Source organism: Crocodylus siamensis, chromosome 7 (genome assembly GCF_052110815.1).
Source record: "Crocodylus siamensis isolate JL-2025a chromosome 7, ASM5211081v1, whole genome shotgun sequence".
Taxonomy (NCBI): domain Eukaryota; kingdom Metazoa; phylum Chordata; order Crocodylia; family Crocodylidae; genus Crocodylus; species Crocodylus siamensis.
This window is the reverse complement of record NC_143401.1, coordinates 85,890,780-85,906,677: the sequence shown is the minus strand read 5'-3', so window position 1 is coordinate 85,906,677 and position 15,898 is coordinate 85,890,780. Positions and strand designations below refer to the sequence as shown.

At 40.0% G+C, this 15,898-nt stretch overlaps 1 protein-coding gene across 2 annotated transcripts in view; it reads right to left on the bottom strand.

Annotated features, from left to right (window-relative positions):
* RAB11FIP2 (RAB11 family interacting protein 2) overlaps positions 1–15,898 on the bottom strand; it is a 111,795-nt gene that overhangs the window by 71,502 nt on the left and 24,395 nt on the right. For both annotated transcript variants that reach the window (XR_016443496.1, XM_090057465.1), the window contains exon 4: positions 2,109–2,154. Coding sequence is in view for 1 of the 2 variants with exons in the window: in XM_090057465.1 (XP_089913591.1) it covers positions 2,109–2,154 (46 nt within the window). In the remaining variant the exon portion in view is untranslated. The remainder of the gene's footprint in view (positions 1–2,108; positions 2,155–15,898) is intronic.

Genomic DNA, 15,898 nt, shown 5'->3' with positions numbered 1-15,898 from the left:
TGAACACTGAAAGCACTATGGGGTACATTTGAGGCTAATGTTGTTAATTTGAACAAAAGTAACACGTTGCTCTATAGTATCCTCTGTACAAAAACTTGCTACTAAAATTTTACTGTAAAATATTTATCTTATTTTAGTAAAATGTACTAAACAGCAACATCCTGGAGGGAGGGTTGTCTTGGTAACTCTATGTTATTGGGGTACAAACTGACATCCGCAGTAACTGGAGGAGAGTGAGAGAGATAAGACGAAGGCCTGGCGTTCTCTGATCATATCTTTATTGTTCTAATGAGGAATTTTGCTCTGGGAATATCATCTCAGCTACTTTCACATCTTTTGTCCTACTTGCTTCATCTCCCTTTCAGTTCTTAATTAGGCCTTAAAGAGCTCGCGCTGCCCTTTCAACTGGCTACTGCTCCCATTTAAGCACTATTTCCAGAGACAGGTGTTGGCACCAGAGCAGAAGACATACAAATGTAATTTCTAAACACTAGGTATAAGGAAAGAAAAAAATAACAACTTGGTGGAAGGAAGGCTATTACTGCAGAACCTAATATAAATTACTTCAAACATCTTTAAAATAATCTGGAGCATTAAAATGCTTCAAATAGTTTCATTCAAAAACTAAGGGTACATAGATAGTGCTTTCTCCTCTTAATTGTATCTTGCATTAAATGAACATAACCTTATAATCCTGCAACTGACATTTAGGATAGTTGGTATTCCAAAAGAAAATCAGCATATCAAGGATTTCTTTTATCACCTTTAAATCCTTTAAATAAAACAATTCCTATCTTATTTCTTAAAAGAATTATTACCAGCAATAAATTACACGATTTGGGATAGTACATTTACAAGCACATAGAAACTGTAATTAAGGTTACTTTACAGACAATAGCTGCTAAGTTAAATCAATTTTTGATGTTGCTTTTTGTCAGAGATTAGTAAACTGGTAGAATTCAGTTTACTATCTGATCAAAGGCAGCCTTCCTATACTCTGACATCTCCCTCTAGTTTCTTACATTATACAAACTTGGGTATTTATTATGAAACATCAAAAGTTGTTATAAATCATTTACATAACACAGCAAAATACAAACAGTAGAAATCCTATTTGGTTGTGCAACTTATTTTCTATTTTTTAAAGATGGAAAACAAATCCACTTTTAAAGATACAATCTGCTCACAGAACAAAATTCTAGTAAGACCATAATTTCTTTTAAACAAAGAAACTACAAAATGTGTGGATTTTTTTTCTGCAAGTCCACAGGGGACAGGATAAAACTGTAATGGACTTAAATTGGAATAAGGGAGATGTGGTTAGATATTGGGGAGAACTTACTAACTATGAGCATGATTAAGCAGTAGAAGAGATCACTTAGAGAGGTTGTGGCATTGTTGGCATTGGAAGTGGTTAGGGCATGTAAGACAAATATATGTCTGAGGTGGTTTAGACAGGGATGATCCTGTCTCAAGCACAGACTAAATAACCACTTGTGGATCCTTCTAGGTCTTTTCTCTGTGATTTTATGATTCTTTGCATCTTAGAATAAAATTTCTTCTTTCTTTTTTATTTTCTTTTTATTATTTTCCTAAGAAGCTGTTAATTTTTTTTTCATTACTAACCCCTTCATACTTATTTCCTAATCAGGTTATTTCCTCTGAATACCCATCTAAATAACTGTCCTAATAAAGAACCATAGGCTACAACGGTAAAAAGATCGGTTAGGTAATACACCGCTAATGAAAAAATGTTTAATGGATTCTACTATTTAGTTCCAACTTATTTTAAATGGCCAAAGCAATAGGTCTCCCACTATTCCTGGGGGAAAACCTCACATCTGTTCTACATGGTATCTTCAGGGTTATTCTACTTATTTTGAGGTTTGGGTCCTCTAGGTCTTCTCTTAGTTTCATTGAATTGTACCACATCTGTAATCAGGAGAACATTTCCGGTGAGGAGTGCTGGAAATATCAGTCATACAAGAAAACAAAAGAAGTAAATTCCAGCCTTTTTTTTTTCATTAGAGGAGGGAAAATTATTTATTCCGTTTCAGGAATCAAATAGATGACATTTACTGATGGTTCTCCGTAACATTATTACTCACTGTTGTTTTCCTGAGGTCTTCAATGCTTGGTGTATTCATCTTGAAACTAGAGGAGAAACAAACAAACAAAAAAACCCAACAATCTTACTAACGTGTCCTTTGTCAAGAAACTTTATACCAAATATAAAGCAATGTGCATATAATTTGAGACGTCAAGAACTTACGAAATTTAGGGACAATTTCCAAAATTTAAGGTAATGCTCTTAAAACAGCTGGTATACAAACTTGCCACTTCATTTTTTTAAATTTTACTTTTTTTACAAGAACTGCCATTTCTGAAACTGAGATGCTAATTCAGTTTTTATACCCATTTTCTATACAGATGTCTAGGCTGAGATTGTCAAGAAAGGTACCAATTGGTATCTTTCTTTGTGGAGGGTTTGATATAGGTGACCTAACCTACATAAACTAAATGGAGACCACTAGTTGTTTTCATAGCTTGAAAAGTTCTTTAAAGTTCATGATGCTCAATTCCCAACAGAGTTAAGGTAGATCCAATGAACAACTATTCAACAGACTTATTAAATTATTCTACATACAACATTACAAAGTTTTCATTTTTTTTCCTTAAATGACTGAGACCAAAGCACAGCTGATACCTGGCAGTAGCATTTTAATGCTCTAGGTCACCAAATAGTTGATTCTGTGATGCTGGAAAGGTTACGTATGCTCCAGGAGCACACCTGTACTGAAGGCCAAAGTTGAGGCTTGTTGATAGAGGTTTTACGAGCCTTCTAAGTTCAACCTGGCTTGGTTGAACATGTAACAAATCATTTATGAGTAGACCAAACCCTTCATGACTCTCATGGCTCATGAATTTGCCTTTATTTTTTTAGAAAGAAAAAAAAAAAATCTCTGAAGTCAGACATTATACCTAGATAAACTCAATTCAAGAAGAAGGAAACATAATTTGGAAACAAAGTGTTTCAATTTTAGGCCACTGAAAAGGTATTGGAAAAAATAAAAAATGACAACTTTCAAAAGTATGAAAAAAGCTGTCCCCTTGTTTTTCAATTTAACAGAAAAATCAACCATAAAACAAGCAATATTCTTCCCCTTCAATTTCATTCTTTTTTGAGCCTGTAACTTTGGATTATACATATTTAGCAGTTGATATAGAAGAGGTGAATGGACATGTTTTGCATAGCAACACTCTGAATGTTGCCATTATAAAGTGAAATTAAAAAGCTCAATCAATCTAGGACAGCTCTAGTCTTTGCTTATACAGACACCCAGCAAACCACCTGTAGCGCTCGGAATATTAGATGAAGATTTGATTACATGAACAGTCACAACTGCAAGGAAAAAGGTGTCTGATGAATCCAGTTCTGGCTAATTCCCATTATACCTGCTTGTAACAGTGATCTGAGGCATTCTGCCCAGCTCACTAGAGAACAGTTTTGAATGAGGGGCCTCTTTCATCGGGTATTGTCTAAAATCTAAAGGCAGGAACCCTCCCTCATGGTCTGCCTTTTAGTCTCACACTGATGTGTCAAACACATGATGAACTTACTCATTCATGGCTGCCTTTTGTGATCCATTCTGTGTTCAAAAAAAACGAGTGAACTGAACTGGATCGAATTAGCTTGGTGAAAACCAAGAATGTCGTTATTTAGCGAAGTGTGGCGTTAATTTGGGATACCTTTCTTTTGGGACCATTTCCTCGTGTCAGACAAGATATAGAATAATGCAGTCTGACTGCTCAACTGAGTGAGTTTCTGAAAGGTTAAGAAAGCAGGATCTTTTATAGAACTGAATGACTTAATAGTTTTTGAGAAATACGTTCTGAGATGCTCTTGCATAACAGCAACTTAAAAAAGAATCAGGAACAGGGACTATACATAAAAATTGAACTTTAAAATCAGAAAGGCAGACCATTGGGAGTACTAAACAATGTTTTTAAACGGAAAAAAAAGCACGCACCCTGCATTGTTGTGAACCTCCCGACTGCATCTACAAACCCAGCAAGTGTAAGTACGTACATAAGCAGTTGTCTACATTTAAATACAAAAGGGTCACAAATAAAAAACCGATTGTGTACATATCTTAAGAGAAAAGTCAGAAACAGACCCCCTCCTAGGGATGTAGTGAATCATTTTTATTTTTATCTTATCTACCTATCTATCTATATTTTAAATCAGATTGTCTACTAACTAGTCCATGGTCTCAGTGAGCCTAGCATGATTTCCTGCCAGCTCTTCTAGCCTGAGGTGAGTATGAAAAATTCCAGGCTCTCCCAGCTGTACTCATAATTCACCATTTGTGAATTTAATAATACCTTTAAAGAATATACTGTAAAACTGCAAATATACATTTTTGCAGCATTGTGTATTTAAAGTTCCTGGGCCTTTTCTTAAGTTTCATCATAATAATACACCTTGAAGTTAAAGCTGACATCTTAGTTGGCTAATAATAACCATGTAAAAGCAAGCCAAAAAAGCATACACCTAGGATTTTAGGAATCATAAATTGTATATTAAGTAAGGCTACATCTCTCTCTCAAGCAACTAGTGTCTTAACTGTAGAAGGTCATTCTGATTTTAACTGAAGCCACTGATATCAGCAATATCCAAATTCTAATTAATATGTATATCTGAACAATAAAAGCAATGTGGATGTCAATGGCATGCTCTGCTATCATTGTAGGACTATACAGCATAGTTATAATAGCTAAGATCCTATCCCTGTTTTTTTGCCCTGGATTTGATAAATTGGCAGCAAATCTGTGCTGTGGAAGCATGACAAAAATATGTTCACAGCTTGGAAGCATATTTTCTTTTAGCTTTTAGAGCGCGGTTCCACTGTAAAAACTGATTGTAAGCATTGGCATTGTGGGATTCTATATTTATTGTTTTTCAGTTACTTCCAAACTACATTTGCTCAGTTTGCAAGTAAGAAAAGATGTTTCTTCACTAACTGGCAGGCTGTTTTTTTTTGCCAGCTCATCCTGGGAACTGAAAGTCAAATTGGGTTTTTCTGGCTCAAACATCACTATTAAAACTGTCTTGTGTGTATACATATAATTACTGTTTGCAAAAGTTATTTTTAAGTGCTATTAAAAAGGCAAACTAAAATTGATGTTAATAGGATTTTACATCTCCTCAAATAAAAGTTCCAGAACACAGGGTATTTACTGCTCAATAAAAATCACACAGTTATAATGTGAATAATCTATTTAGTTTAGTAAGGACAGCATGTCAAATGTGGTTTAAATTTGCTATTATGATCCAAGATGAGTAATTAAGAGTTTAAAATAAGCTTCGCTGAAATGATATTGTGCCTAAAGGCACACAGGACAGTGTACGAAATCAACAGCAGATCAGCTGAGGGTTTCTCAAAATTCTGCCTCTACATGCTTCTCTTCTCTCATTTCTTTTATTGCCTCTCAAGTCATCTTCTTTAGTATCACTAATATTGCTTCCTTCTTCTATGTTGCTCCTTACTTTAATCCTTCTCGTGTCTAGGTATGGTCAAACGACCAAAGATTCCTCCTTACAAAATCTCTTGCACCTAATATATAATGCCTACGGAGTTTTTCAAACAATTCACAAAAATATGCCACCTTGTTATGATCCAATGTATGCTTTAAAAAATTCCTAATATTACTATGCTGGTAAGGTGAATCTTTTTTTAAATCAACCCTGTTATAAACTCAACCATACAGCTGTGTTGGTATAACGCACTTTACATTAGTATGGCCTACTTTATTTAGTAGAAGCATAAAATATTATAGCAGTGTATTAGCTTTTATTCCGGCAAACTACAACTAAACCAGAGGGTTTCACCGTTTTAACTAAGCTAGCACAGTTAAAAGGGTCAAGGCTTCAAGCATAGGCAAAGTCTTAGTATCATGGCTGTTAAAATCATGCAAGCTGATTACGTCAGGGTATTCCAAGTGGTTTGAACAGGATTATTTAGAAGTGGTTGCAAGCGTAGGACTTTAGATTATAAGTGCAGAGGCAGAGACCATATTGTCTTTATGACTGTACAGAGAAAAGCATACCAATGATGGTCAAATAATAAAAAAACCTGATGTGACGTAAGTTTACTGTGGGCAAACGGAAAAGGGTCCAGCCGAGGGCAATGAAAATGATTAGGAGTCTACATGATTTATGAGAGGCTGAAGGAACTGTGCTTATTTGGAAGAGACAAGACCAACGGGGATTTAACAATAGCCTCCACCTATCTGCAGGGTGGGAACAAAGAGCATGGAGCTGGACTGTTCTCAGGGGTGGTGGATAACAGAACAAGGAGCAATGGCCTCAAGTTGCAGCAAGGGGAGTTTAGGTTAGATATTGGGAAAACTCTCATGAAGACAGTAGTAAAGCATGGCTACCCAGAGAGGCTATGGAGTCTCCATCCTTGGAGGTTGTAACGATGCAAGTATACAACACTGCGGCTGGCCGGGATGATATAGTTAGGGATGGTCTTGCTTTGAGCACAAGGTTGGACTAGATGTAACCCCCTGAGGTCCCTTCTAACCCCAGGTTTTCTATGATTCTATTTTCACTGGGGACAAACGTGTCATAAATAAGAAAAGGAAAAACATACAAAAGATTTAGAAAGCTTTTGCTCTTATTGTCAAGGCAACAAAATATGAAACTTAAAATTATATTTGCATTGTCCTGAGCTTCAGGCCATTTACTATGCAAGGACTTCCCAGAGAGACCTACCTATCATATGTACAATATTACTTAGAACAGTGGTTCTCAACCAGAGTGCTACAGCACCCTGGGATGCCTTGAGATTCACAAAACCCAGACATTTCAAATAGAAATCCATCGGTGTGGCCTTTCTGAGTTCTTTGCAATAGAAGAACTACTCTATTTTTTTTTTTGGACTACAGAAAAATGAGTGAAAACAAGAGCTGGCACTACCAAGGGGTTCCTTGAGTCTAAAAAGGTTGAGAACCGCTGACTTAGCATGCCAACATAAGTATCTATCTGGATGCCCAGACAACCAAACCTGATCACTTACATGGTCATCTATGCCCCCAAAATGCTATTTGCACATAGCTTGGAAACCTTTTTCTGACATATATGTAGTCATGCAGATGGATAGGGCCACACATGCACGAATAATGCCCACCTGAGCATTTTTGAGACTTGGATGAACACGTAGATAAATTTGGTCATCTAAACATTAAAAAACAAACAGAATGCTACCTTTAGCACCATAAAGTCCAAAACAGCAATCCAAAATACCCTCAACCCACTACCTTTCTCATCCTGGAGGTGCCTAAACTACTATGCACATCTCTGGCTGAAAGGTTATGAGATTTTCCCTAAAGGCTTCTGTGCATGTCCAGAGCTGCACGATATCTTCAGCTGAGTTAAGTCCCCATGGCTGAAGACCTGGTGCAATCTAGATACTAGATGCAATAGCACCCCAATGGGCCCAATCTGGTAGGCCAGGGGTGGGCAAAGTGCGGCCCGGGTGCCGGATGCAGCGCCCCAGGCCATTCTATTTGGCCCGTGGGGCCCCCCCAGAATTTAGAAAATTAATATTTATCTGCCCCTGGCTGCCTATCACGAAGCCCTTGATGGCTTGCGAAATCTCAGTAAGCGGCCCTCTGCCCAAACTAATTGCCCGCCCCTGTGGTAGGCATACCACACCCCTGTGATTAACATTTTCTATTGACACGCTCCAGGTGACTCCCTGCTTGGCACATCTAACACACACGAAGGGAATTAGGCCCCTCATAAAAAAGGGTGTCCGAAAGGGCAGAAATATTGGCGGTGGTGTCCATCTTTTATATAATAGCCTAATGATTTTAACACTCACTCAGGAGCTATCATTCTTCATGGGGCATAGTTTCAACTGGAGTAGTGGAGAAAGTCTTCACCCCACTGTAGGTTATATAACCTAATGGTTACGGCACTCTCTTCAGATGTGGAATGTGTTGATTTTAAACCCCCTCAGGCTAGTGGAGGACACTGGACCCCAATATTTCTACTTCCTGGGTGAGTGCTCTAACTGCTAAGGTATTATATAATATGTGAGCTCCTCCTCTTCTTTAGAAGTAGAGAGTGCACCCTGAATCATTATTTCAAAGAATAAAGAGGGGCAGGTTTTTAGATGCAACCCTGTGCTTCATTTTTACATAGCACTATGTGACTCCTTATGTAGCCTGCTGTTAATACACTGCAGCTCTGAGGTGCTTAACTCTTCTCAGGTGCTGTACAGGAAATCTGGATGCCTTATACTAGCTGCCAGCAACCTTTTCAGGCTTTGGGCCAGACTGACAGAGGCAGGCAGACAGAAGGATGTTACGTGACTCAAGTGCCATTGCCACTTTTCCCAGTGGCACCACAGGGAGAGTACCTGCCACCAGTGCTTTCTCCTGTGGAGGGACAGGAAAACAAGTGCTACTGAAGCCCCACGTCTGTGGGCCAGTTCAAGAAACACCATGGGTCAAATCTACCCCATGGCCCAACCTCTATTTTATACTGTCTTTTGGATTTTACCCAGGAGGTCAGTTACCTAAAAGCTGCATGCTGTACTAGATAACTTGTGGGCATCTTAAATTTGTTACTGGATATAACCCTTAAATTATAGAAAATAAGAAGATGAGCACTCATTGGACTAGATGTCCTCTTCACCGAGGGATGCTCATTTCCTTAAGTTTCTGTTTCTTTCATCATCTTCCACTTATCCGAAGCAGCATAAGGGCCAGCACTCCCATGCTCCCTTCCCATAACTCTGCTGCTGGTGACAGCTCAGTACTGTCTCCCCAGACCTCATTCTGGCTTCCTCAGAAATCCCATTTTGATCTCAACTCAAACACTCCTTCACTGGTCCCACCTTCCCAAAGAGGGGTAGGTCATCCCATTGAGAAGTAAATTAGGTTAACCGGCTGGACTCAAAAACATCAGTGACAGTGTAATGGTACAGGAAGAGGCATCCTCCTAAGCAAGCGACTCGCCCAACCTCCATATACCTTCCTGTTTTGCTTTGCACACTAACAACCCAAGTCCTTTGTCTCATTTACTTGGGAAACAACTAGTTTCCCAAGGGCTCTTTTATATCAGTTATTCTTTGACAGGTTAAATAAGGGGTAATTAAGCTCATCCAGGCTCGATGGCCAGATGAGGGGCACAAGGCCAATGTGTGGGCTGGAGCAAGCCCACAGACTGGCCCCACGTGCCAGAGCCCAATGCACATTCTGGACTGGCACCACATGCTGAGTTCAGTGTGGGATTGATTTGGGGCATGTGTAGAACCGGCCCTGCATGCTGGATCCACATCTGCGGGCCTGATCCAGACTAGTCCCAAATCCAGCGTACAGGGCTGGTCCATCCCCATGCACCACCTGCAGCATGTGCCAGACTGGCTCTGTACAGCTCGTCCAGTGCCTGCTGCAGGCCAAGTGCAGGGCTGGTCCAAGACCCCCAAGCAGCACTGCAGGCCAGATGACAGGGCTCTACGCAGGCTGGATCACTGATTCCCATGGGTGAAATCATACCTCCTTATTTTATTGCAACATTTTTTAAACCCAAATGTTATTAAATAGTAAAACCTGTTCGAATTTCCTGGCTTTTATTGATTTGGATTTCCACTTTGAAGTCATAGCTGAGACTCCTTCCCTTTCCTCATGTCACAGTGGGCAGAAGAGTAACCAGGGAGAAATAGTATAAGCTAGTAAAGAAGACAACTTTTGCAGACTATCTGTCTTGAACTGCATTAACCATAACAAATATGTTATTTTATAGTTAAAATATTGTGCCTGTAGTTTTCCCTCCATTGCAGCCTCCTGGTTTACTGGTCTATCAGGTAGTTAAATATTTAGGTTGCTCAACCTAAATGGATCAGAACAGCTCTTTCTAAGGGTTCTTTCTAAGGGTATTCCTAGACTGAAATACACCATTAGTGTCTGTAATGTAGTATAGGCAAAGATTTTCTATACTTGATCTTAGCCCATCGGGCTGAGTGATGACACTTACTACACTTCAACTACATGACAGTGCAGTATAGACTTCACTTAAAAACAGATAGCTTAGGTACCCATCCCAGTTTGCATGAGGCAGCAAAGCTCTATGAAGGCTGCAAAACTCACTGAAGAAATTGGTAAATACATGGTTAACCCACACTGAGCTCTATGATGACCTAACTGTAAAGCTACACTTAAGGCTGTTGACTAATATGGGGGGGGGGAAATGTGCTTTACCAGAAGCGCAAAATGGTAGTTGGACTCTGCTCTTCAGTATCTGTATAGATTGGGCGCTTCACCGAGGCTATTTTGTGCTATTATCTAATAGCTGATTCAATCAGCTATTAGATAAAAGTGCCAAAAAAGCCCCACTAAAGTGCCTGATCTATACAGACACTGGGGAAGCCGGGTCCAACTAACACAATGCCTCTTCTAGGCATGCACTGGGCTCGGCATGGGGGCTCACAGGATTTAAAGTAAAGTTCGCAGGGTGGGGGGCAGGAGTTGGTTATTTTTTTTACATCTGTAAGTTGCCTAAATTTATTTTATTGGTTTTATGGTTAGGTTTTATCAAATTTTGAAACTTTATGATGGTAAAAAACTCACAGGCCGCAGAATTTCTAGATATCTATAAACAGAAGATTTAAAACAGTGTTTTAAAAAACTCACTGTGAAAATAAGGTTATGGACAAACAGGGAATTTGAAGCTGGATAGAAAGAAATTGGAGCTTTAATATGCATCAATTATTTTGCTGTAACTGCCCATCTGCAGACAACCTACAATGAAATTGGGGCAGAGCTACCATGGCTTAGCTTCCATTTGCCAAGGGATAAGAATGGCACACGGGCAGTCATCATAGACCACCACAGGCACCATAGTAAAGCTGTGCCCCATTTATTCTGCAGTAAATAGTTTTTATGTCCACACACTAAAACCGTTATTAGCTGAACAGTTTTATCTGCCAATATAATAATGTGTCACATTTTTCTAACATACTGTTTGTAAATCACAATATGCTTAAAAAGCAAGAAAAATCTATCTTTTGTTAGTCAGATCAGAAGGCTATAGTTATCTTGTGCAATACGCTGGGTTGAGTTGTATTATAGTTTTTACAAGCAGAACTGGCTAACAACAATAAAATGGAAATTTTTCAGGCATTTAAATATTTCTTTTACTATGCACTTTCATACTCAGCTAAGAGATCAAGTATTGAACAGACAACGCTTTGGTTAAACGACTTAAGACATTTTATCCTCAGGAGAGCTACCGTACACATCAGTTAGGTCATTATACTTTAAGTTGTGTCATCACTTCTACTTTAAGGTCCTACTTTCAGGGATATATAACTTAGCTGGGGAAAAAAAAAAAAATCACCCCAGATTTAAAGTCTCAAGCTTAAAAACAATTTTCACTTAAAACAACTGTTTCTTAACGTGCTGAAACACAAAAATGTAGAAGGTTTCCAATTCAAATACTTTGTACATTGACTATATTTTAAAACAATGTCATTTTAATAAATGAAGTTTGGCTCTTTTGCAAACAAAAAAAAAAACCCTGCTTTTTTGGTAATAAAAAAAAAAATCTGTTTGTATTTTTTTTACTTCAACAGCCAAAGAATTATACTTTGGATGGACTTTTCCTTGTATACCCAGAACATCGATTTCAAATGCATTTACAAGATTGCAACATTTCTAAAAAATCTTGTAATTATTCAGTAACATGAACTTTAAGCACAGCAACTTTTATAAAATAAATATTCTAATTAGAAATATCTAGTTGGGTGGGGACAGCTTCCCCTAGTCCAGACTTATAAAAACAATTCACAGAATATTCTGTAGGACTCTATGGCTCCAATACAGCATAGGTAACGACCCAAACATTTGATGGTTGCTTGGTGGGAACCTTAGGGGTGGCAGTTTCAGCCACACAGAAGTATCCATATCATGTAACAGTTGGCAGGCTGAAGCCAAAAGTCCAAAATCAGATAAGGCATAGATTTAATTACTCTCTCACTGCAAGAGATGATCTATCCATCTCACAAGTTAAGCACCTTAGCAGGGCAGGGAGCAAATCCTGCATGGTTTCTGTTTGCTTTGTACTTATTCTGTGCTTAAGTCTCAGACTCGCTGACTTAACATACCAAATTCTAGTAAACATTAAGATTTCTGCAGTACAAATAACACACTATTTCATTCTATTATTTCATATTTTCAACTGATTCTGAGATCAAATGGGTAAATCTCATTCAACTAGAAAGGTGGCAAATATGCATCTAGAACCACAACTGTAAGTGAAGAAGAGTGAAAGAAAAATAAATAAAACAGCACCCAAATTCAAGTAACAGGGAGAGGGTGTGTTGCTTTTGAAAGAAGAAATGTAAAGAATACAAGAAGAAGAAAAAAAAACACTGCAAAATCGTGTAACCGGTATACAGATACTTTGTTAATGACAGATAGAAATGTCAGCATTGACTATTATTGTAAGCAGGCATAGTTACATATATTCTTTAAGCAGTTTCTCCTACATAAAGCATAGAAGGACAGAAAGCAGAGCAGGGTGGCCCCTTAAAGAGCAACGCATTCAGCGAGGCATAAGCTTTTGTAGGCAACAACTGCCATTACATGCTCCTGTTTTGTCCTCATACACAACAAGTTCAGGTTTGGGGACTCCCTATATCTTATAAATGAATGGCGCTGCCACAAACACACATATGGCTTTCTAATATACCAACATATTTATAACAGACCTTGAAGTCCATTTCCTATGCAGCTGCCCTCTCATCTCCATGATTATCTAAGGGGTGTGTGTGTGTGTGTGCGTGCGCGCGCGCGCACGCACGCACGCACACACACACACACACACACAGAGGACATGTGGGAAAGGAAATTCTAGAGAAACTTCATCAGGACTTTAACAACTTTCATCCCTCCATAAAACTATCTCTGGAATACTTCACTTAGCAAATTTATGTCTTACGCCTTACTGTGAAAGTTTGCAATGGCCATATTGCCACCACATGATTACTGGAAACTAAACGACTGCCACAACTAACTTCACCAACTTGCACCTTAAGCACACCATTAGGTTGATCATCTATGGCTAAGCTCATTACAGCCATATCTGATCTGATCCCGCTAACTGGGATGCACACCTTATGGATCTGAAGCAGGGATTCCTACAATTACCATGCAACCCCAAAACTGTAGCCACTCAAAACAAAGCCTGGTTCAGCTCCTGCTCTGACCTAAAATAATACCAACCCCAGGGCAAGGGCAACAGAGTCCCTCTGGTTGTCATCAACAGCCCATGCCTTGAACACCTTAGGCATACCACTAATAAGCTCCAACACCTCTTGGAAACAGATAATCAACTCAACGTAGTTACGAGAGGCAAACCTGTCCTGGCTTACAGGCAGCCCCCTCGACCTCAAATGGCATCTTTCAAGCAACAGGTTATCTGACTCCCAGTTTCATCGAGGCACCAGTCCCTGTAACAGGTCCAAATGCCTTCTGTGCAACATCAGTACAGAACCACATCATCTCTGGACCGCAAACACGCAGATGATAACATCCAAGGTTCATACACTTGCAACTTCACCAATCATATATATGCCATCACCTGCTTACAGTGCCCTTGCTGGATACATTGGACAGACTGAGCAATCCCTACATGACAGAATACATGTGCACTGATTTGACATCCACTGCAAAGACATGCAAGCCTGTGGCAGACCAGTTTAACCTCCCCAGACACACCACAGCTGATCAGAGGGTGGCTGTTCTTAGACAGCCACACTCAAGACATCATCCACAAACTGGATTGTGTTAAGTACGGTTTAAAACAGGGATTATGGATTCTTATCCAATTATCTCGATTAGCTTTTGCGACTCCTTTGTTCCTATGGGTTTGCTGCTTGTTTGCCTATCCCAGCACTGACCCTCCTCTCTCTCTTTTCCCTCCTCCCTTGTGTCTTGTATTTTAATTTCTCCTGCCTCCTTATACTGTGCTTTCTGTACATCATAAAAAACCTCCAACGATGGAGATTCCACAGCCTCTCTAGGTAGCCTGTTCCAGTGCTTTACTACCCTCCTCCTGAGAGAGGCTTACCCAATATCCAACTTATCCACATCCTTTTTGTAGTGGGGAGCCCAAAACTGGACACAGTACTCCACATGTGGCCTCACGAGTGTTGAATAGAGGGGAATAATCACTCTCCTCCATCACCTTGTAACACACACACTAACAATGCAGACCAGTATGCCATTAGCCTTCTTTGTAACAAGGGCATGCTGTTGGCTAATATTCATCTTACTGTCCACTGCAATGTCCATATCTTTTTTGGCAGAGCTGCTGCCCCGGCCTGTACTAGTGCATGGGACTGTTCTGTCCTAAATCCAGGACTTTGCACTTGTCCTTACTGGACTTTATGAGATTTTGTTTGGTCCAATCCTCCAATCTGGCAAGGTCTCTCTGAATTCTACCCTTCCCTCCAGCGTATCTACTCCTCCCGCCAGCTTGTCATCATTTTCAAATTTGCTGAGGGTGCACTCCATCCCATCTCCAGATCATTGATGAAGATACTGAACACAGCTGGCCCCAAGACTGACCCATGGGACACTCCACTTGATACCAGCTGCCATCTAGACATCGAGCCATTGATCATTATCCTTTGAGCCTGACATTCCAGCCAGTTTTCTAGCCACCTTACAGTCCATTCATCCAACCTGTACTTCCTTAGCTTGCTTGCAGGAATGTTGTGGGAGACGGTATCAAAAGCCTTGCTAAAGTCAAGGTATATCATGTACACTGCTTGCCCCACATCCAAAGCACCAAGCATCTCATCATAGAAGGCAACCAGGTTGGTCAGGCATGACTTGCGCTTGGTGAATCCATGCTGACTGTTTCTAATCACCTTCTTCTCCTCCAAGTGCTTAGAAATGGTTTCCTTGAGGACCTGGCTGCATGATCTTTCCAGGGACCGAGGCGAAAGTGACCAGGTCTGTAGTTCTCCAGATCCTCCTTCTTCTGTTTCTTAAAGATGGGCAGTATATTTGCCCTTTCCCAATCATCCAGGACCTCTCCCTATCACGAGTTTTGAAAGAGAATGGCCAGCAGCTCTGCTATTTGTAACACCCTCGGGTGCATCACATCTGGCCCCATGGACTTCTACACTTCCAACTTTTCTAAATAGTCCCTAACTTATTCTTTCGTCACTGTCATCTGCTCACCTTCTCCCCATACTGTGCTGCCCAGTACATTAATCTGGGAGCTGAACTTGCCTCTGAAGACTGAGGGGGAAAAAAGGCACTACTTTAGCCTTTTCAGCATCACCTGTTACTAGGTAGCCTTCCCCATTCAATAAGGGACACAGACTTTCCCTGATTTTCCTCTTGTTGCTGACATACTGATAGAAAACCTTCTTGCTACCCTTCACATCCCTTCCTAGCAGCAACTCCAATTGCACTTTGGCCTTCCTGATTTCATCCCTGTATGCTTGAGCAATACTCTTATATTCCTCTGCAGTCATTTGTCCAAGCATAGGTGACAGGTGGGGGCAGGGATAGGGGGTGTGTGCCCCCCAGATTTCTGCGCCAATGGCCCAGCAGCACTGGGGGTGGCAGTTGCAGCACAGAGTTGTGCCTCTGGCACTGTCAACACTTACACATGACATTTGTGTTCAAGTTTCCACTTATTGTAAGCTACCTTTTTTATGTTTTAGCGCATTGAAGAGTTCTCTGCTAAGACAAGCTGGTCTTCTGTCATACTTGCTAGTCTTCCTGCGTGTTGGGATGGTTTATTCCTTTGTCATCAGCAAGGTTTCTTTGAAATACAACTAGCTGTCCTAGACTCCCTCCCCCA